The following is a 22,006-nucleotide window of genomic DNA, read 5'->3' on the forward strand; positions in this document are numbered from 1 at the left end:
CTGAACTTTACAGGAATTATCATTGAGCCTCCGAAGACAACCGGAGACATCGTTTGGCTATATAGCCTCATCAGCATATCATTGAGTCCCGACAACCATCGGAGACATCACCCGGCTACACGGCCTCACTTGCATAAGCCAAACGGCTACACACTTATTTTTCTCCTTACTTCATTCCTTTATTTCATCATCTACCTTACCGCTTTAATGAATTTACCTTAAAATTCGCAGATATCATTTATCATCGAGTCCCGGAAGACAGCCGGAGACCTTATCACTATCATCTTCCAATGCAGCGGGAGATATTATTACATCCCTAGCATGCGCATCACACATTCATTCAAGTCCCTGAAGACAACCAGAGAGAACATTGGCCACACGGCTTCATTTTTCATTCCCCCGATCATATTTACGATCATTTACACTCTTTATAGTTTTACATTTTTAACTTTATTACTAATTTTGACATGAATTTCAGTTTTGGCAGAAAATACAACCTGCAGCGACACAACACAACGTGGAACTTTATCTTACGCAGTGAACTGGGGCAAATTTGCTAAAGAGGAATACCAAACTCACAAGCAAAGGTCACGAATCTACTCTCGAACTCAATCCGCCTACGTCCACAAACATGTGATATGTAGGTTAATTTCTCTTTCACATCCTCCGCTAAACTCTACTAAATCTACTCTTCTCACAATCTCATATTCCTTTCTACACCCAGTGTCCCCATAACTCGACACTGGGGCATCTTTGAAGAATTTACATCGTGCCCATTAGAGTCCTACTTAAAATGTGTTGCGCACCACATTTATAATTAGGAGGCTATAAACACGCGTTCCATTCTTAAACGTCTCGTCACTTGTCTACAACCCCCTGCAAGATTGTGAATCCACAAAAACTTTCGAACTACACATGGCCTGATTCTCGTGCAACCCGAGATATGTAGGCAACTCGAAACTGAGATTCGACCATAATTTTCCATAATTCCTTCGGCCCTCATAACATTTCCCATCAATTTTCCTAAATCATACTTTCTTACAAACTCATACTCGTCAGTCCAAACAAAATTGGCTACTACGTCAACTTCTTCGCCCGAAGATTCTTACCTCACCTCCGGTCGAAGAGGGGCATCTGTTGACACCCAATTTTGTCCCGCATCTCCTCCGAAATACCTATTTATACTTCTGCTATTTCGAGAAATTAAAAAATATGCATTTAAGTTTTACTATAATTATTAGTCTTTTATTAACACCCACGTTTTATTTATTCTTCTGCAGTTTATTATTATTATTATTATTATTATTATTATTATTATTATTATTATTATTATTATTATTATTATTATTATTATTATTGTTATTATTATTCTTAAATTATCATTTTTTATTATTATTAATTGTCCTTTATTATTATCATTCTTGTTATTTCCATTATTATTATTATTATTATTATTATTATTATTATTATTATTAATTACTAGTCATTATTATCAGCGTTATTTTATTCGCTACTATTATTTAGTATTATTGAAATTTGCAACTTCCGCACACACATCGCATTTATTTAGCACATTTAAATGATAACGTTTGCTATTAAATATTATTGCACGGTCATTTGCGACATCATATAATTTTTACCCGGATCTTTTTATAATTACATATTTCCGAATCATATAATCTTTTTATGATAAAAAAATGTGTTTATTCTGGCACCCTTAGTACATCGTTAATCAAAACGTGTCTCTTATTCAAATTTAGAAGCCAAACTATTTTTTACACTCGGTCCGTATTTTGACTTACCGGACCCCAAATCAAAGTCCGATTAACTCCTAATATTTTTTTGGACTAGACCATATTTTTGTCTCAATTTTTAGACCAGTCCATGTTTAATTTACTAGTCCATCCTTTTAATACCCAATCTAAAATTTGACCCGGTCCACAAATGGACCGGGTCCGATACATTTTTTCGTCCAAATAAGGGAAACCCTTTTTAGGGTTTCCCCTTCATTTTTTCATATACTCCACCGCCTCCATCCCTTTCCCTCTTTTCTTCTTTCTCTTCTCATCCTCCATTCCAGCTCCTCCTCGCCGCCGCTCCCACTCACCCCCCTTTCCTCTCGCCCCCATCCTCACGCTCCCCTCCACTTCTATGCCAGCCCACATTCCCTTGTCTCCTGTCGCCTTGTTCCCCACTCCGTATCTCTCATACGCTCCTCTCTTTACTTTAATACCAAATAAAACCCTATAAATTGGAGTCGAAGAGAAAGGGGATAGGGAGATCTTTTTGGGAGGACAGATTGATTTTTCAAGAAAAAGAAAGGTTTTTTTTTGAAAAGGAGGGGGTTTGGTCTGAAAAGAGGATTTTGGGAGCATTTTCAAAGAAAGAGGATTCAATATCCTTTGGGGAAATTTTTCAGTGCCTTTAGAGATTTTTTTTCTTTAATTTTGAGGGAGTACAGAACTTCGTTTTAGAGAGGAGAAAAACAGATCGAAAATGAGAGGATTTGGAACCCAAAATTCCTTACAAAACATCAAATTTTGATCAATAATACGGCCACATATTACTCTATTTTTACTTTCTAATCTGAAGCCTTAATTACTTTAATCGGGTTCGTTCGTTGTTCGAGTTTAGATTCGAGATATCGACACCCCAATTCTCTGCGCCGACAAGAGGTCAGTGTTATTTTCGTTTGTCATTTGACTCAGAATTTAAGATGTATTAATGATTCCGTGTTAGGCTTAGTTTGTGGTGCTGTGGAAATATGTTTAGCATAATTTAAGTGATTGTGTCTGTTTAGTTAGTTAAGCATGGGTCGATGGGTTGGTTTAATTCGGTTTGTTTGACCGCGTGAATTATTCTGAGATTATCATTATACATTCTATGTGTTATAGTCTATTATGTTAAGCATCGTCATTTTGCTAGTTCAGCTTGTCGAGTTTAAACATATCTCTGAGAATTATGTAATCAGTTTGTATTGAAACATATATTCCAAATTAGCTGGTTATTCTGTAACAGAGTTGAGATATGGATGATTTTCTGATCTTTTTGTGAAGGATGCTGGTATGGTCCGACTTTTAAATGCATAAGTGGTTAGCTTTAGCTTAAAACTTGATCGTCGTATAAGTTATTTGGGCTAACATCTGTCTAGTTTAAAGTTGGAAATCTGTAGCACTCTTCGATTAAAGTCCGAGCAGTAGCTCAGCTGGGTTAGAGGATTGTCTCTATGAGCTTATTCCCATTTTTTCTGAAGCAGTATGCTAGGCATACCCCCCCCCCCCTAGTAATCTGGAATTCTACAGTATCGGTTTAAGTTGGGACTGGCTCGTGGACTGCCCCTTTATAAGTTTATATTTATGCTATGTAATGCCTCTGCCATGAGTTTAGTTATCACTTATACGCTACCACCCATTATCTGAACATGCGTTTAAACTTACTATAAGCCTAAATAGCCTAACTCGAGCAGTGGTGTCTGGTTAATCCTGAGTTTTTGGTTTTTGTTTTGGTCACTTTGCTATTTCAAACAACTGACAGATTGCACATGTATCTATTGTTCTGTTAAGTTTGTGGTCGTGTTATTTATATTGTCGGATTTAGCGACTGGTATTTATGTAGTGCACAATCAATTAGATGGGCTGCTGTAAAGATCTGTGGTGTGAGTTGTGAAGTATGGACTGTTTACAGTTTGTAGTACTTTATATCTGTTAAAAAAATGGATTCAGTTTGATTGTCTGCTTAATCAATTTAAGTGTGTAACAAGCCCTCGTATTAAAACCTTCCGTTATCATCTCTTTCACCGAATGAGATTTTGATTCTGCCCTTCTGATTTCGAGCAGGTTCAGTGTCTGATTCATATTGTGTTTTCCTCATATTTAAATCTCCTGTAAAAACCTGCTTCTAACTGCCTGAACATGGAATGATTTAAACCTCCTCGGTCCCCTTTGGTTGCTGCTTTTATTGTTGGGTTTTGTGAGCCACATTTGGTAAAATAGCTACTGCTGAACTTTGGTATAAACAGCGATACTTTGGCCATTTCTTTTAGCTAGCTGTTGTTGCCATTTTTGACTGCTGCTATACTACAGACAGCTACCGCATTTGTGTGTTAATCCAATACCTGTGTCAAGGAAAATGTGGTGATACTTAGCCGCTATGTGGATGTTACTTACGCTCGATGAAACAGTTGATGTTTTGCTGCTACTTGTGGCTGTGCTAATTGCTATGTTGGAATCACGCCAGTGGTCGTTGTGTATTGCCTATTTGCCCATTTCTTCACATGTCATTTAGTTTCGATTGCAAGTTCTTATATTTTGGGTTGAATATGTCTTAGCACATGTTAATCATCTCTTAAGTTTCCCATATATGATGTTTTTTTGTACATTATAAGAATTATACCATCGCACTAATTTCTTCTCCTTTCTTTTGCATGGCATCGGGGATTGCGAGGAGTCTCGAATGAGACTCAACTTTGCTGCAAGATCCAACGATTATATTACCTCCTCTCGAGTCAACCCACTCTAAAAAAAAAAGAATTCTGGGCCAAAGCCCATCACATTGGCAGCGAATAGCAGCAGTCCCAAAGGATTGGGCCAAACAGTAGCTTAGTCGCGATAGTCCTAAAAATGGACTGAGCCCATTTAATTTCTTTGCTCTTCTATTTTATCTTTGTGCATGTAATTTTGTTGTATGACTAATTCCTTTGTTTTGTTAGTTTTGTTAATCTAGATGAACTTTAGCAAATTAGTGGGGTTTAGTTGGGTAATGGGTTGTTAATTTAAGGAAACTAATAATAATCAATTCCATGAAGTTTTCACTTTTTTTTTTAACTATTTATAGAATCTATAATATTTACTTTTAGTATAATTGATTTTCAATAGCAAATTCATATTTTAAGTCAAAGGAATTATAACTTATGCCTACTATTTTAGAAGTTTAAAATGTCACAAAATCTCACACTACATTAACTTATTCTAAGAAATAAAAAGGAAAATAGGTTTCAACGGATAACTTTTTTTTTCCTTCCGACACTTGAAATACACATTTGTATAAGATAACCTTTAAGACTTTTATTAAATAACTTTTTTTTTTTTAAAATTTTAGTCATTTTTCTCCAAACACATATAAATATCACATATCTTGTTTCTTTAAATTTATTTTAACTGAACTTTTTTTTTTTTACGCAAATTATCATGTTTCTACAAGTATTATTTCAAACAACACTATTACGCCTTCGTTTAAAACCTTAACAACATTCATAAGTCATATTACAAAATAGCCTTAAAGATACTCTTTTTATACAAATTATTATTTTTCTACAAGTTCTATTTTAAAATAACATTTCTATATATCTATATTTACAAAGCTATTTTCTCTTTTATAATACTATATTTACACTTAGCCTAATTAATTATAAGTCCGGTCGGTTAACCATTGTTAATGGGTCTTAAAGGGTGCTTAATACCTTCCCTTTAGATTAATTGAACCCTTACCTAGAATCTTAAGTTTCGCGGACCTTAAACAGAGTTAACTTTAGAAAATAACTTTAATAAACTTTAGGTGTCCTAATTCACTGTAAATAATTAGGTGGCGACTCCTTAACAACAAACACAAAAAACAGGAATCTCCAATACGTCATACTTCTAAATTTTAACTACGGGATTAAAAAGGGGTGTGACAGGAGATAAGCATACCATATGGTAGACTAGAAGGATTTGAAGCACACTCAATCATGTAATTGATAATGATGGAGGACAAATTTATTTTTTTCTTGGAAAGAAGGCAAAATGCAAAAATAGCATCACGTTGGGAGATAGTAGAGTAGGACCCAGCACGAGGAACAATGGTAGTTGCAACCATATGAGCAAGCACACGAGCCTCAAATGAGATATTGGACGGACCAATTTGAGCAGGAACAGAGGTGGAGTTTGAGAGGGTTTTCTTAACATCGTCAAAAGACACTTCAAGAGATTCAGGCCAAAAAATTTTGGGTAGTTCGGAAAAACCAGAGCAGGTGCAACCAAAAATAGAGTCAAGGACAGAGCAATTTAGCACAATGTGAGTGCCAAGAACCAATGTTTCGAGTTCATTAGCTTTAGAAGACCGAAGATTGGCATATAACATACGAACAGGAATTTCATACACATGAGGAGGGGTTTTAAAAAAGTTTTCCCATCCTTGATAGACAAATAATTGTTTTACCTTACAACTTAGAGAAAGCATAAGGTCAAGATCGACAATCCTACCAGAGACGATGGTTTTGTCCTCAAGAGACGAGAACAGTGCTTGATGATGGTCATCCCAAAAAAATTTCCGAAGATCAAGAGGTTTATCACAGATTGTTTTGAGTTTCTTGGAGGAGGTGGAGCATGCAGCCTCAGAAAGGGCTCGCTTTCCAAGATTACAAATGGGAACGGAGTCGGAGTCGTCAGAGGAAGAAGGGTCACCGGAGATGACGGAGTCATGAGGAGTAGAGGTGAGAGTCTTACCCATTTCCTGGAGCCTTGAGCTTTGACGTGTGGAGAGAGTGGGGGTTTTCGCGTTTTTCACCATTGAAGAGATGAGAAGACGAACAGAAGGTTGGAAGGGAAATGTGGATAGGAAGGTGGAAGAGGTTTATGGGGATACGGGTAAAACAAAAGGTTTTATGGGAAAGGTAAAAAGTAAATATGGAAAGATGGAATTGTCATAAATTTGATGGGAATACAATTTATGGCAAAGATTTGAGTAGCCGAAAATCTTGGCACAAATTGTTCAAAATTTAGACAGATTTATCAATAATTCCCAAAGATCTTGTTAGCATGCAGAAACGTTCCTCAAGAAGTGGTTTAGTAAAAATATCAGCAAGCTGGTTTTCAGTGTTAACAAAAACTATTTCAAAATCTCCCTGAGTAACATGATTTCTGATAAAATGATGCTTAATATCTATATGCTTGGCCCTAGAATGATGCACAGGATTTTTGGATAGACAGATAGCACTCGAATTATCACAGAAAATTTTTACAGGTTTAAAAAACAAGTCATAATCACTTAGTTGATAAGACATCCAAATTAGTTGTGTGCAACATTGACCAACAGCAATATATTCAGCCTCAGTAGTAGATAAAGAGACTGATCCCTGTTTTTGCTATTCCAGGAAATAAGAGATTTTCCTAGAAGCTGGCAAGTACCACTGGTACTTTTTCTATCATCTTTATCACCTGCAAAGTCTGCATCTGAAAAACCTTCAAGCGTAAAATCAGTGGTGTTAGGATATCATAAACCATAGTTAGTTGTTCCATGAAGGTATCTAATGATACGTTTAACAGCAGTAAGATGAGATTCCTTTGGGGCAGCTTGGAATCTAGCACACCTGCACACTAAACATATTATTTTTAACTTTCTGACATATCTCTCAGACTCTCACACGTGTTTGACAGGCATGGCCTTTCGACTATTTGATCCAACATGGACAGAAATTTACAGTACCAAACATGAGAAAGTAGTGTTTGACTAAAATTATAAGTAATTCCTTCCAAAACTAAGTTACATGAACAAGAGATTTTGAATTACAAAACCGACTAGTAAAATAGTAAATTATATATACTGATAATGTAAAAAACTTTAATAGGATGATTTATGGCTAAGGTTGCGATAACACTAGGTTTTCACAAGAAACGGTAAAACTTCTCTCATTTAGCCTTGGCGGTTGAAAGATAGTATGTACCCGGTGAATGGTGAATTTGATCTCTTTTTCTGGGCGCTAATGTTGTTCTTCTTCTCCAACCATATTGCTAAAACTGCAAGAGACAAAACCATATTGGACGAATCAAGATTGTAAAACCATACGCTACTATTTTGTCACATATATTGATTGCAAGTCAAGTCATAACTTCATGGTAATTTAAATGAAACATCGACTGTAATAGCTGGCAAATCAAATAACCGTGTTTTGTACTTAAACATTTGGACTAGAATTACTCGGAAATTTAATGTCGAAGAAATTTACCTGAAGACTACTAGTAGTCCTGATTTGTGAAAAGTAATAAGCAAAAGGAAAATTTTCATACAGAAAATTATTAGTATGTTTCTTCCTTTTTTCCTTATCAAATGTTTGTCTTTCCTTATATTTTGATTTTTAATGAATATCTAATATAATAGGCCTAAAATTAGGACCCAATTTGAATATAATGCAAAGATGACTTGTAGTTGGAGCAAATAAGCGTAGGAATTAAAACTGTTGACCTCGTACGTGCAATTAATATAGCCGCTTCCTTTGGATAAGCATGAGCTGGTTTGTTACATCAATTTTACCATTGAAATTGACAGACTCTCTTCGCCATTAAGCAAAATGTGTCATGATATGTTTAAAATCAAATATTTTTGGGTCATTTGGTTGGAGAATAAGTTTTTATGTGCTAAAAATATAGTTTTCCCCCCTTAAATTTTGCACCCGATCAAATCAAACACCGGCCATATATAAAATTAAGTGCAAGGACGTAATTTTTATTGTTATAACAATTCCTTATTACTATCTCTTACCGGAACATTATTAGTTGCGAAAGAAATAATGTAGCAGTAACACTCTTAACACTTCAATACGCCTTATGCTAATTAAAGTGCATATATAGTTTCATTTGAAACCACGGAGGATATATGAATGACATTAATCTTGGAGAAATTTTCACACCATTAACACCATCACATATTTGTTGAAGCAAATTGGGAAAATTGTGTATTACACTTAATTAATTTCAGCTCTGCTAAGTACAAAAGTAAGCACTCCAGGAACCACTACAAGTTCAACACATTAGATGTCAAGCCAACACAATTGACAAGACGATAATTAATGTGCTTATAAGGAATCAATCTCAATTTTTCTATACTATTTTTTTTGACCCAATCACCATACCTTCATAATATACTATAATTCTTCGTATTTTAATCTGAGTTTATCACCAAGGATAGCATGAGTTGTTGTAATAGTAAGGATCTCTAATTTCAAACACCTCAACCATAGGGCGCACTTGATTATTATTACAACAATAAACTCCTGGAACTGGCTGTTTTTTCTCGTCATCAGCAGGTTTGTCTTCTTTCTTCTTTTCATCCGCTGGACCAACACTCACAACAGTAGCAAATCCAACTTTCTTCCTAAGTATATTCACCAGCTCTACAGTGTCTATTCCCACTCCTATCACTGTCAACAAGTTATTTGCTGCTTCTAAACTTACATTCTCCACCCCTGCAATGTTATTTATATACCCATGTTATATCCTAAATAAATAAACGATTTAAGTTATATACACTTTCAGTACTGTAATGGTTTCCTCATGCTATTAGTGCAATTTAACGTAATGACATGTCAATTACAATTTTGACAAAGTTACCAATTAGTTCTTATATCATAAATATTTACTTGTTATTGTCATATACAAGTAATGTAACGTTATTACCTGGTAAAGTTGCTGCAATTGTCATGGCCTTATCCTTGCATGAAGTGTCTTGAACCAGGCAACAAAAAATACGCTTCCAATTACTTGGACGAGATTGACCTCCATTCACTGACACATTAACAACCACCTTTGTCTGACACCCCCAAGAAAAATAGCAAAAACACATTTTATCAGTAATTATACTAGTTAATAATTAAGCTACAATTTTGTTGTGCCTTTTAGCCTGTTCAACCAAACTTCTAGGAAGTCAAACGTGTTTATTTTAGAGAGTTGAGATATTCAGTCAAGTTTTTCAAAAGAAAATGTAAGTGTTTTTAAGTAATGACAGAAGTTGTTTTTCCTAAAAAGGTAGTTTTTCCGAGAAGTATTTTTGAAACCTTGGTGTCAAGCACAAATTATTGCTCTAATATTGGTTAAAGTGTTTTTCAAATTTACTAGCCAAACACAAATTGCTACTCCTCAAAAATATTTTTTTTGATACACTTTTGATAGAAAACACTTTTCAAAATAAACAGATTTTGAAAATTTGATCAAACAGACTATTTGTTGGATATGCTAATGAAAAAGACTTATAAATGTATAGTAGTACCTTCATTGTTCCCTCTTCTTAAAACTTCTCCTTTGGAATTTTTTGATTGTCTTCGACACTTAGGAGGTTGTGAGTTTACAATTTTGATTGATCTTGTCCTCGTATTTATACCTAAATCACGCGGAAAAATCTTACACTAATTATATATTTCTAGGACTATTCAGACAGCCGCCACGGCATTACATCGTATAAATTGTCGCAATCAAAGATATTGTTAATTACATTTATAACTAATGATAATTTGTCTCATTCATTAGTAGGACAAAACAGTAGTTACATGAGGAATTAAGAGATGCAAAATATTTCTAAAACGATCCCTTTCTAGCTGTAAAGACTAAAGAGTCACTCCATGTGACTTCTCTTATTTTGTAGAACGTTGGAGTATACAATTTTTTTTACAGGTCTTCTCTTTTTTTTTTTTCTCTCTCTATTTTTTAAGTTTTCCTGTGCACAACTTTTTCCCGCGGTGTTGGTTGAATGTAGAAGAGATTATCAGTTACCATCAATTATTGGGTAGAATTCATAAATAGCTACTAATAAAGTCCTATAATTAAAAATAGTTCTTGTCGTGGGATTTTGGACATTATTATGAAACTTTATTGTTAGAATTTTAAACTCGATGATAGTAGCTATATTTAAAGAACAGAGTCCAAAAATAAAAAGTGAACGCTATTTAATCTTAATTATTCTTCCATTTAACTAAAGCATAACTTCTCATTACACGGCCTAGTTGGTGTACCTTGCTACTTATTGTGTCTGGACATGTAAGTTGTTGATTGTTTTTTTATTTCTCTATTTTTCCCCAAGAAGGGCTGTGGACTTGCCCTAAAAAAATAAGATGACGAATTGATCATCATTAATTGTACCAAATAAAAAGTCAAGAAACTCAAACTATTGAACTTTGGTTATGAGTTAGAGTTGGAACTTTCTAGTAGGTTGACTTAAGGGCAAAGCTTATCAAAGTGTTCATACTACCGAGTCAGTAAACGCTTTGTATACTTTCAAGTCTTCGGGTTTAGTACCACATTGTATTTCAATTTATTTGGTGATGTTTGATTGGGAATCGATTTTTTTTTTTTTTTTAAATCTTCTTTATATAATTTCTGATTGTAGACATGACATAAGATTTTTGTAACCATAAAAGCATGTCACTAGAGCTAAATCAGAAAATTAAAGGTAACTATTTTCAAATATAGAATAGTATTGCTTTCTGAAACAGGCTAATAAATAAAGACTAAACAGAGACACAAAATAGAGTATTTTCTAACTGTTGTCTGACTTGAATATGTTTCTTCCACGTCGGTTTTATTAAAATAATAATAATAATAATAATTAATATAAACCGACGGACGATGTCGGTTTTATTTTTAAAAATATTTTAAATAATATGGGTCAAAATCCGGTCAAATGTGCGGAAAAAACCGACGGACAGAGTCGGTTTTTCTTTAAATTCATAGCAGACGGGTTTCATACCCATTTCTGCTCCCTCTTCCAAATTAAAACCCCCATTCCCCCAAACCCTACCCGCCGCCCCCCTCCCCTCCCCCCAGCGCCGCCGCACATTTTCCGCCGCCCAGCGCCGCTGCCTGCGCAGCAGCCCCTTCCCACTTAACCCAAATCCATTTTGAAGTTAATAAATTGAGGTTAGTTTCTCTTAAATTAGGGCATTTAAAATTCTTTTAATTTTAGTTTTATTTGTAGATTTTAGGCCTAATGCTAGTCTATTTAGCTTTGTTAAACATCATTTGCAATGTTATTAATGTTGAATTTGTGAAAAAAAATGTAAACTTTATTTGACTAATTTAGTTGTCATTTTTTTTTTAGCTTGAGATTGTGCTATATTTCATGTGCTTTGTCAATGTATTTGTGTTAGCTTAGTTATCATTCTTTGTAATATTATTGATGTTGAATATGTGCAAAAATGTATACTTTAATTATTTGACTAGTTTTTTTTTTTGTTGGATTGTGCTTTTTGTTAGAATTCCATAAGTTATTAGAATTTCATTCCAAATTAGAATTGGTTGAGATTGTGCTTTTCAAAGTTAGAATTGTTAAGTTATAGTATTTCTATAACCTCAATACTAAAATGTAGATTTTATTTCTCTAGATTTACTTTTCAATTTTTAGAATTGGTTGGAATTGTGCTTTTCAAAGTTAGAATTATTAAGTTATGTTAGAATTATTAAGTTATAATATTTCTATAATCTCAAAACTAAAATGTAGACTTTATTTGACTAGATTTACTTTTCAATTTTTAGAATTAAAGTTAGAATCCATAAGTTATTAAAGTTAGAATTGTTATTGAGAATTCAAAGTTAGAATTAGTTGGGATTGTGCTTTTCAAAATTATATTAAAGTTAGAATTGTTATTGAGAATTCAAAGTTAGAAATGGTTGGGATTGTGTTTTCTTAAGTTATATTTTAAGTTAGAATTCTTAAGTTATAATATATTTCTATAACCTCAATAATTTGTGGGTATATTTTTGTAGATGAATCGTATGTGCATGTATAATATGAATAATAGTAATCGTGTGGGTGTACATGATGAATTTGTTGAAGGTGTTGATGGGTTTATAACACATGCAATGACACTTCACCCTTTTCAAAATGAATGGGTAATTAGGTGTCCTTGTTCTCATTGCCGGTGTATGAAGTATTTCAAACCGGAAGCTAAAAAATAAGCTAAAAAAAATAATTGGGCCCATTTGACTTAGCTTATCTAAAGCAGTTTATAAGCTGAAAACAGCTTATAAGTCAAAAAAAAAAAGTTAGACTACACCAACTTATTTTTTTTAGCTTATAAGCTGTTTTCAGCTTATAGGCACAAGCCCATCCAAACAGGCTCAAAATATCTCAATTTTAATAATATCTATTTAGATATTTTAATTTGTTTTAAGTTAGTTCCGTAAATATTCTAACTTTAAAAATATATATCTAGACAACTTAGCTGTATCTAAATGATGCATTTTTTAAAATGGAATATTTAATCAAGTTGAGATGATTAAATGTGTATTCTCAATATTGACTTGTTTACCCGTTAGTTGAATTTAAAGTGAAGGTATCTATATACATGTTATGCCTTTTTTAATAGTCGTAACTTATTCCAACTTTATTTACATGTACAAGAAAATGAGAAAAGCAAGGGAAAGAAAACAAAAATGATTTCGATAGTCATGAGTTGTGAATGGGAAGCACATTCCATGCTAACGCAATCATCGTCGAGTACGTGACACGCGTCAGTCATCTGCCCTTTTTCTCCTTAAATCACTGTGCGGCCATAGTCACCTTCCACTACCATATCTAAATTGCTAAAAAAATACTTTTTTAGCAAGTGTATTATGCTCCATATCCTTTGCGTAGGGATAAGGCTGATTGATGGGTGGTTATAAAGACTAAGTCTGTAGAGAGGATTGAGGTCGATAATGCATTAGATGTGGCATATCAAAATGATGTACCAGTTATTTATCAAACGGTTGACACAGAGTTAGAAAATAGTTTGGAACATCCTCAATACATATTGGAAGAAGTTGATGAGGATGATGTAACTATCATAGAAAATGTTGAGGAAGAATCGACCGATGGACCTGAAACAAGCGATGAGAAAGAATCATCTGATGAAAATGAAACAAGCGAGGATGAGTGGGATGATAACTAGTTGCATGTTAGTTTATTCTTTACTTGATAATAACATAGTTCTATACTTGTTAAATTTTTACCTACGATCAATATATCATTATTGAGTTATTAATTTTATGTATGCAGATGTCATCAGGTGGTAGTGATCACACAGAGTTAATTTCATTGCACGTGGACAATTTGGTGTGCCCCCTTCCCCTTCCCCCCCCCCCCCCCCCCCGATCCAGAAGATGATGATGACGGTGATTACGTAGCCCGGACACCGGATGATCAGTTGTAGTAGTTTGGATTTAATAATGGACTTATGTTAAAACTAGTTAATGGTACTTTTGGTTGGACATTTAAATATTTTTGAACTTTGAAGGTTTATTTAGATTGTATTTGATGTGTTTAGCTAGTGTTTGATGTGTTTTATTATTACTTAGGGTGATTTTATGTGTTGTAGCTCTTTTACAATTGATTTGGAGCATTTCAATGCTAGTTTTGAGCAGCTTTTGTTACTGGTTTCTATGCAGGTGTGGTTGCAGAAAATGCATGATTTGCATGCTGGAAATTTTCTAGAAAACCGACGGAAAACCGACTCAGTCCATCGGTTTTTTAATTAAAATAAAAAAATTTATATTAAAAACCGACGCAGTGCGTCGTTTTTTCATAAAATATATATTATTTATATATAAGATAAAAAATCTGAAATTAATAAAACTGACTCTGTCCGTCGGTTTTTTTAATTTTTTTTGAATAAAACCCGACGGACTACGTAACCGACGCAGTCCGTCGGAAAAAACCGACGCGGTCCGTCGATTTTCAAAAAGCGAGGCTATGAAAACCGACGGACCTTAAAAGGTCGGTTTCCCGTCGGTTTGATTAAAAAAACCGACGCTAGACGTCGGTTTTTGTCAACGATTTTTTCCGTTTTTTTTAGTAGTGATTATAATTTCCATATTTTAAAAGATTTACTTGTAGATTTCATTTAGGAAAAATGTCTTATACTGGCCGTACATATAACATAAACTCAATTGATAAATCTAGAAATAAATTACTGGGGTAGAAAAGATCAAGATTAGTAACGCGTCGCAGTCTCTTAATTTTATCTTATTTAAGGCTATTAACTACTAAAGTATGACTTGACGCTTGACTAACTTCACGTGGTATGGACCAATATCACTGAATTTTAATGTACAACTGCAGGAACATTATCTTGTTAAATAATGAAATATTTAGAATTTTTATCTTTCTACCAGATCTCTTATACGTGTGGGACAGGTTATGGCCTTTTCATGATTAAATAATGGGAAAAAAAATTACATGGCCTTCTAATTATTTGACATCCATTCAACTCGAGAAATTTAATTCTGCATGAGACACAAATATTACGTGGCAGACATTAGTTGTGTGAGGGACCTCTCATATTTTGCCAAATGTTTTTCCTGTCCCACTTTTCAGTGAGAAGAAGAATGTGGAGCCCTCACGTGTGAACCAAAGTCTCCCATCCCTAGCAGGATTCTCTCTCCTCATATTTTGAACTATCTTCTTTCTCTTATTTCTTTCTTTTTATTTGTGAGTTTTCGTGACGTACAAAATAAAAGCTATTCTCTTTATCCCAATAAAATTCTTCTATGCTGATGTCAATTTTCTTTTATGTATTTGAGCGGCATGGCCAAATAATAACTGACTATCAAGGAATAATTTATGTTAGAAATCATTGACCAAAAATGGGTCTAAAATTGTATTTAAGTGATGAATACGTTTTTGTTTATGGCTGTTTTTTTGTTTATGGGGATTCACGGTAACAACAAAAATTGAATTATTTGAGTGGTTTCAAGATTAATGGCTCTCTTTGTTTCTGTTTTTTTCCCCTCTTGAGATTATTTGGTGGATTTAACTTTTAAGTATCTTTGAAGGTTAAGGGTTCATTTGTTTCTTTTTTTAGATTACTTTTGCCATACATTTATTTTTGTGTATTCCATGTATACAGTTTTTTTTTCAATATTTTTTACGATAGGCTTCCAAAGGGAAGACAATTTATCCAATAATAATTTCAATATGAAAAAGATACATAATGCCAAAATCTCTGCATGTACGGTAATACTAAAACTTATACTAATATCATTTATCATTGTATTTAGGGACTCAAAGATAGAGAAAATTTTAAAATTTCTTGAAACTACAAGATTGGTATTTTCTCGGAAAAGAAAATAATAAAAGTATTTGGCAGAAAAATAATGAAACAGCCAATCAATGTTAAATTGCTAGAAGTAAAAAGAGTTACGTGAGCAGGAATATATTCTTGGAATAAGAGAGAGAGAAAGTATTAAAACAAGATGTAAGTAAACAAAATGGGAATATGGGGGGAGAGAAATAGTGTCAGCAATTCTTTTGTTGAAAACTGGGACCCAAAATCCACTTGACAAATGATGAGAGCAACCTCACACAACTTGACAAAAGGGGAACTGATTTGATCCGTTAGATTTAATTAGTGACACGTGTTGGAAATCAATAAGGGCACTGGAGCAACTCACTATTAAAAAACTGGCAAAAATCGATGAAAAAACCGACTGATTTTGTCGGTTTTTCTACAATTTTTTTGAATCTTTTTTTTTTAAGAATATTAACGGACTACACCGGTTATTTTTCTCTCAAAAATGCTCGAAAAATATAATTATTTTTTATATTGTTTTCTAAAAAAACCGACGGACTCCATTGAATTTTTATTTTTTTAAATAAAAAATAGACGGAGTCCGTTAATTTTAGAGCAAAAAAAAGTATAAATTAAATCAATGTAAGTATTTGATGAAAGAATATGAGTGGTCTAATGGTAGAGCCCTTTAATGCCATAGAACATAACCAGGTTCGATTTCAAGTTGTTGCTTTTCATTATTTTATTTTCAAAAAAATAAAAAAAAAGACAGAATCCGTCACTTGAAAAGCGACAAAATGTAAGTCGACGGATCATTTGCGTTGATTTTCTGTCGGTTTTCACAAAAAAAGACGCAGTTAATTTTTGTCTATTTTTTAGTAGTGTTGGAGGTAATAGGTACCGGAGGGATACTCTACCTTAAAATTTTGGTTCTAATTATACCATGACATCCTTTGTGGTTGTTTGGAGTACGTAAGTCATGCTGTCATGCATTATGAGTATAATGAGACACGTCAGTATTTTAAAAAAGAGATAGTGTTATCATCAGCTCATGCTTATCCAAAGGGAGCTTTATTTGCTCCAATTACAAGTCAACTTAATTTGCATTATTCAAACGGGGGTCTAAATTTTTGGTATATTCACTTAGAAAGTCTCAATATACAAAGACAATAAATTTGACAAGGCAAAAATAGAATAAAACATAATAATTTTCTTTTGATAATGAATTTTCCTTTTGCTTACTTTTCAGGAAACATGACCACTACTCTTCAGGTAATTTCCAAGTAACTCCAGTCCAAATGTTAAAATTACAAAACACGGTATTTGTTTCATTAAAATTACAATGAAGTTATGACTTGACTTGCACTAAATGTATGTAAGAAACAGCAGTAGTTTTACAATCTTGGTTCCACCCGATATGGTTTTTTACAATCTTGATTCGACCCAATATGGTTTTGTCTAACATAAATTTGCCCAAACGTAGAGCAATTGTCCCTTGCAATTTTAGCAATATGGTCGAAGAAGAAGAACATTATACACTGCTTAAAAAAAAAAAAAAAAGATCAAACTCAACACTCATCACCAGGAATGTAATATCTCTTCAATGGCCAAGGCTAGCTAAGTGAGAGCGGTTTAGTGCTACCGCAACCTTAGCCATAAATCATAGTGTAAGAAAATGTTACGTCATCAATATATATACCTAAAATCCTGCAGAATATAGGGACCTTTCATATCCGTACCATCAGCGCTGTGTATATTATTGCATATAAATTTAGACTTAGAGGCTGTAATTATAGTCAATCATTACTTCTTCTTTTGGTAGTGTAAAATTCTGTTCACAATTGAAAAGAGAAATTTTTTATATGTGCCAAAACAATTCCTTTTTTTTTTGTAGTTCCATATTATCTTTTGCTGGAAATTATTAGTTGTGAAAGAAATATAGTGGCAAATCTATGGTATTTTAGCGCATTGGAGAAATTGTCACACTGCATCATAAATTTGTGAAATTAATGCAGCAAGACAGCAAATAGGGAAACTTGTGTATTATTTTTTATTTCAACTCTACTGAGTACATAGTACGGATTTCATATAAACCACTAAAAAGTGCAACACACTAGACGTCAAGCTGCCAACGCAATTAATATTCAATCTCAAATTTTCTATATTTTTTATTTGTCTATATATCTTTGGAAGTGCAAATTCCCTCACCAAAAGCGGAAGCAGGAATTGTTATAATAGTAAGGATCTCTAATTTCATATATCTCAACCATGGGGAGCTCTCGATTATAACATACCCATGGCTGTTGTGGTGGTTCTTCTTTGTTGTCAGCTGGTTTTTTTTCTTCCTCAGGACCAACTGTCACAATAGTAGCAAATCCCACTTTTTTCCTAAGTACATTCACCAGCTTTACTGTATCTATTTCTTCTCCTATCACGGTCAGCAACTTCTTTTCTTCTTCTATACTTACTTTCTCCACCCCTGCAACGTTCATTATACATGTCATAATTAAATCCTTCAAAAATAAAAATGTCTATCTACTACCGGGTTTATTTTACGGTATTGTCTCCACTATAACAGTAAACTCAAAAACTCGTTTGCTACATTTAAGAGACAACTTTACTTATTGTAACATAGCAGTAAAATCACTAACAAAATTTACCCCATTATAACAGTAAATCACTAAATGTTTTTTTTTTCTTTTAACATAATTGAAGTTTGCCAACTATAACATTAAAGTCATTAAACTTTACCCACGCTAACGACAAATCTACCTATCAAGGTGATTACTTTACTGTTATATAATATGCATCCAATTAACTCAATGATTAAGAAAATACTAGCTCTATGACTTTACGTGGGTGGATAAAGTTAAGTGACACATGAAATTACGAGAGAATTGGATTTTTGAGCCTTTACAATTTTTTTTTTAGTTTTATGACTCTTTTAAAAGAGATCTTTATTTTTTACACATAAGAGACCTGAAAAAAAAACACATAAGAGATTTGAAAAAGTAATTTTCTTCTATTCAAATTGTAAGAGGGCAAAAGATCTTATTTCCTCTGAAATTACTCCATCTAAAATCTTAAAATTTTATTAGATGATGACACCTTGAACAATACAAAGTCAATAAATACTGTAGTATATAGGAGGAGTACTTATTAGGCAATTACCTAGTACTAAATATGGTCATTATATAGAAATGTGATTTTTTTTAAGGTTTTCCTTTACCTCTGATATGATGCTTAAGAATCCAATAATGTTGTTACCTGGTAAAGTTGATGCAATTTTCATGACTTTATATTTGCACGTAGCTTCTTGAAACAGGCAAGGTACCATTGGCTTCAAACAGCCTAAAATACATTTCTTCATACTTGGACGAGATTGACATCCATTCAATAACACATTAACAACCACCTTTGTCTGCACCCAAGAAAAATAGCAGCAACAAATTTATCACCAATTATACTAACTTATTAATTGAGCTACAATTTTGTTGTGCATTTCTTAGATGCTAAAAAAAATTACAAAATGTACAATACCTTCATTGTTCCTTTCCTCTTAAAACTTCTCCTTTAGGACTGTCTTAGACACTTCTAAGGGTGTGAGCTCACAATTTTTGCTTGATCTAATTCTCCTCGTATTTATCCTTAAATCTTGTGGAAAAATCTTAGTACATTTTTTCCCTTCAGACAGCCAACACAGCATACAATAATGAAGGTTCAATAATCGCAATCAAAGACATAGTCAATTATGTAACTAAAGACAATATTGTCTCATTAGTGGGAGTGTAGGACAAAACAGTACTTGCATGGGAAATGAAAGATGCAAAATATTTCTAAAATGGCACTTCTTAGCTGTAATTAAGAGTCCAATCCATCCATGCAGGGATTAATGTAGGGATTGTAATGTAGATTAGTAATTATAAGAATCTCACATAAGTTATGCAGGTACTATTATTTATGTGGAAAATAAAAATAAACAACCAAATGATTTATTTTTAATGGTTACTTTTATGTGGAGATATTAAGCCTCCTCAAATCTCAATCAAACATCATATAAAATTACGAAAAGGTCTTTTGGCCACACTATTTTGGCCACAATGACCCTAATGAGGTAAATTTATATGATTATTTAGGACAAATTTAATAATTTATGCTTACTTAATGTCATTTCTATCCTTTTTTCTCAAAGTTTATCTTAATTTAAAATTGTACAATAGAAGTTATGGTGATTTTTACACAAGTGTGGCCAAATTTGGTCAAATTGGTGTGGTCATTTAGCAGCTCTCATAAAATTAAGCTGATTTTATGTGGGTATATTAACTCTTGTAATTAAAAGAAATCCCAAATAAAATGACCCCTCAGTTTCGCACCATTAATTATTCTTCCAATAAACCAAGGCAAACCTTCAATTCTACGGCCCAGCTAGTTGCAGTCAAGCAACTCAAACGATTGAACTATAGTTACCAGTTAGAGTTGGAAAGGTTGACTTGTTGACTTAATTAAGGGCAAAGCTTATTGACTCCCCTAAACGATTTATATCCTTTCAAGTCTTTGCCGTTTAGTGCTATGATGATATATTTCAATTTATGTGGTCGGGTTTGATTGGGAACAATTTTATTTTTTTTTAAAATAAAAATACTTTTATATCTTAAAGTTTAAACATGACATAATTAAGAATTCTGTGATTACAAAAGCATGCTATTAAGGATAAATGAAAATTTTAAAGTTAATATTTTTAAATAAATATTATATTATTCTTTATAAAACAGACTAATAAGTACAGATAATCACAAAAGAGATATTACTCCAAAGTTGTCTTACTTGAATTGTTTCTTCCTTTCCAATTTCCTTTTAAGTGGCGATAAAACAACAAACTAGTCCAGTGCTTTCTTATTTGTTCTAGTCCTGGGGACATAAAATTGACAACTAAAATGTTTGACTTATTCAAATTATAAAAACTTACGGAGTATTCACTAGTAATAGCGTTAGGTCAAATACTATATCTAACCAGTAAAACTTGATGTTAGACTTTTAACTAGTTCTGGTGAGTGGACAACAAAAAATTAGGGGAATATCGTACCTACAAATGGTACACCATTTTTAATGAATTTTAAGAACAAGCATAAATCTGGATTTCTTCTGAAGTAGCAGTTTGCTGCCTACATTTTTGACACAAATTAATTAGCTAAGCTATTTCCACTAATTTAAGATGATTACTAGAGAATTGAGTAATATAACCAGTTGAATTGAAATTTTGAGTAGTGTTACTGTTATCAGCTGTAAATTCTTGTTTTTGTATGATAATTAACGCTGGAGGTTTTTTCCTATGGCAAAGGCCAAGGTTACCATTTACCATCAAAAGTTGGTCTTACACTAGTGTTTATAGGGTAAAATCCGTCGATACCAAGTGAACGTATCAAACGATGGCATGTGGCAATGGTGACATGTCAGATTTGAGTCGGCAAGCGAGGGGCTCTGGGAAAGCATAACGACACTTCGGAGGAGTAACTTGACAGCCGCTACCGGAGACAGAAACTACAAAGGGTCCGGAGAAGCATGCCAACTCACCGGTCAAACGTCATTCAATGTGCAACCGTTACAAGAAACCCCAAGTCACTACTAAAAAACTGGCAAATTTCGACGGACAAAAAACAGACGGAAAACCGACTCAGTGCGTCGGTTTTGTGTATTTCTTTTATTTTTTTAATTAAAAAACCGACGGACAACGTCGGTTTTTTCCGCAAAATTTTGAAATTATATATCCGCCACGTCGGTTTTAATAAAAAATAATAATAATAATTAATATAAAACCGACGGACGACGTCGGTTTTATTTTTAAAAATATTTTAAATAATATGCAATTCAATTTGTTTTTAAAAAAAATAATAAACAATTTTTTTTAGGAAACCGACGGACAGGATCGTTTTTTTTTTTTTAATTTTTGAGTCAAATCTGGTCAAACGTGCGGGAAAAACCGACGGACAGGGTCGGTTTTGTCCGTCGATTTTTCTTTAAAAACATTCCAGACGGGTTTTCATACCCATTTCTTCTCCTCTTCCCAATTAAACTCCCATTCCCCTCAAACCCTAGCTACCCGCCGCCCCCCTCCCCTCCGCCCAGCGCCGCCGCTTGCGCAGCCCGTCCCCACCAACCCCAGACCCATTTTGAAGTTAATTAATTGAGGTTAGTTTCTCTTAAATTAGGGCTTTTAAA

General features: G+C 33.4%; 2 protein-coding genes across 2 annotated transcripts; both read right to left on the reverse strand.

Moving 5' to 3' along the window:
- Positions 1–8,686: 8,686 nt before the first annotated feature.
- LOC132618228 (heavy metal-associated isoprenylated plant protein 41-like) lies at positions 8,687–10,382 on the reverse strand. Its single transcript, XM_060333290.1, has 3 exons — positions 10,018–10,382; positions 9,429–9,561; positions 8,687–9,217 (listed from the first exon to the last, which is right to left on the reverse strand). Exons 1-3 carry the CDS (start codon positions 10,021–10,023, stop codon positions 8,928–8,930), a joined length of 429 nt encoding a protein of 142 aa, XP_060189273.1. The 5' UTR covers positions 10,024–10,382; the 3' UTR covers positions 8,687–8,927.
- A 7,434-nt stretch (positions 10,383–17,816) lies between these two features.
- On the reverse strand, positions 17,817–19,467 carry LOC132618250 (heavy metal-associated isoprenylated plant protein 2-like). Its single transcript, XM_060333312.1, has 3 exons — positions 19,331–19,467; positions 19,058–19,211; positions 17,817–18,269 (listed from the first exon to the last, which is right to left on the reverse strand). Exons 1-3 carry the CDS (start codon positions 19,334–19,336, stop codon positions 17,995–17,997), a joined length of 435 nt encoding a protein of 144 aa, XP_060189295.1. The 5' UTR covers positions 19,337–19,467; the 3' UTR covers positions 17,817–17,994.
- Positions 19,468–22,006: the final 2,539 nt, after the last annotated feature.

Source organism: Lycium barbarum, chromosome 11 (genome assembly GCF_019175385.1).
Source record: "Lycium barbarum isolate Lr01 chromosome 11, ASM1917538v2, whole genome shotgun sequence".
Taxonomy (NCBI): domain Eukaryota; kingdom Viridiplantae; phylum Streptophyta; class Magnoliopsida; order Solanales; family Solanaceae; genus Lycium; species Lycium barbarum.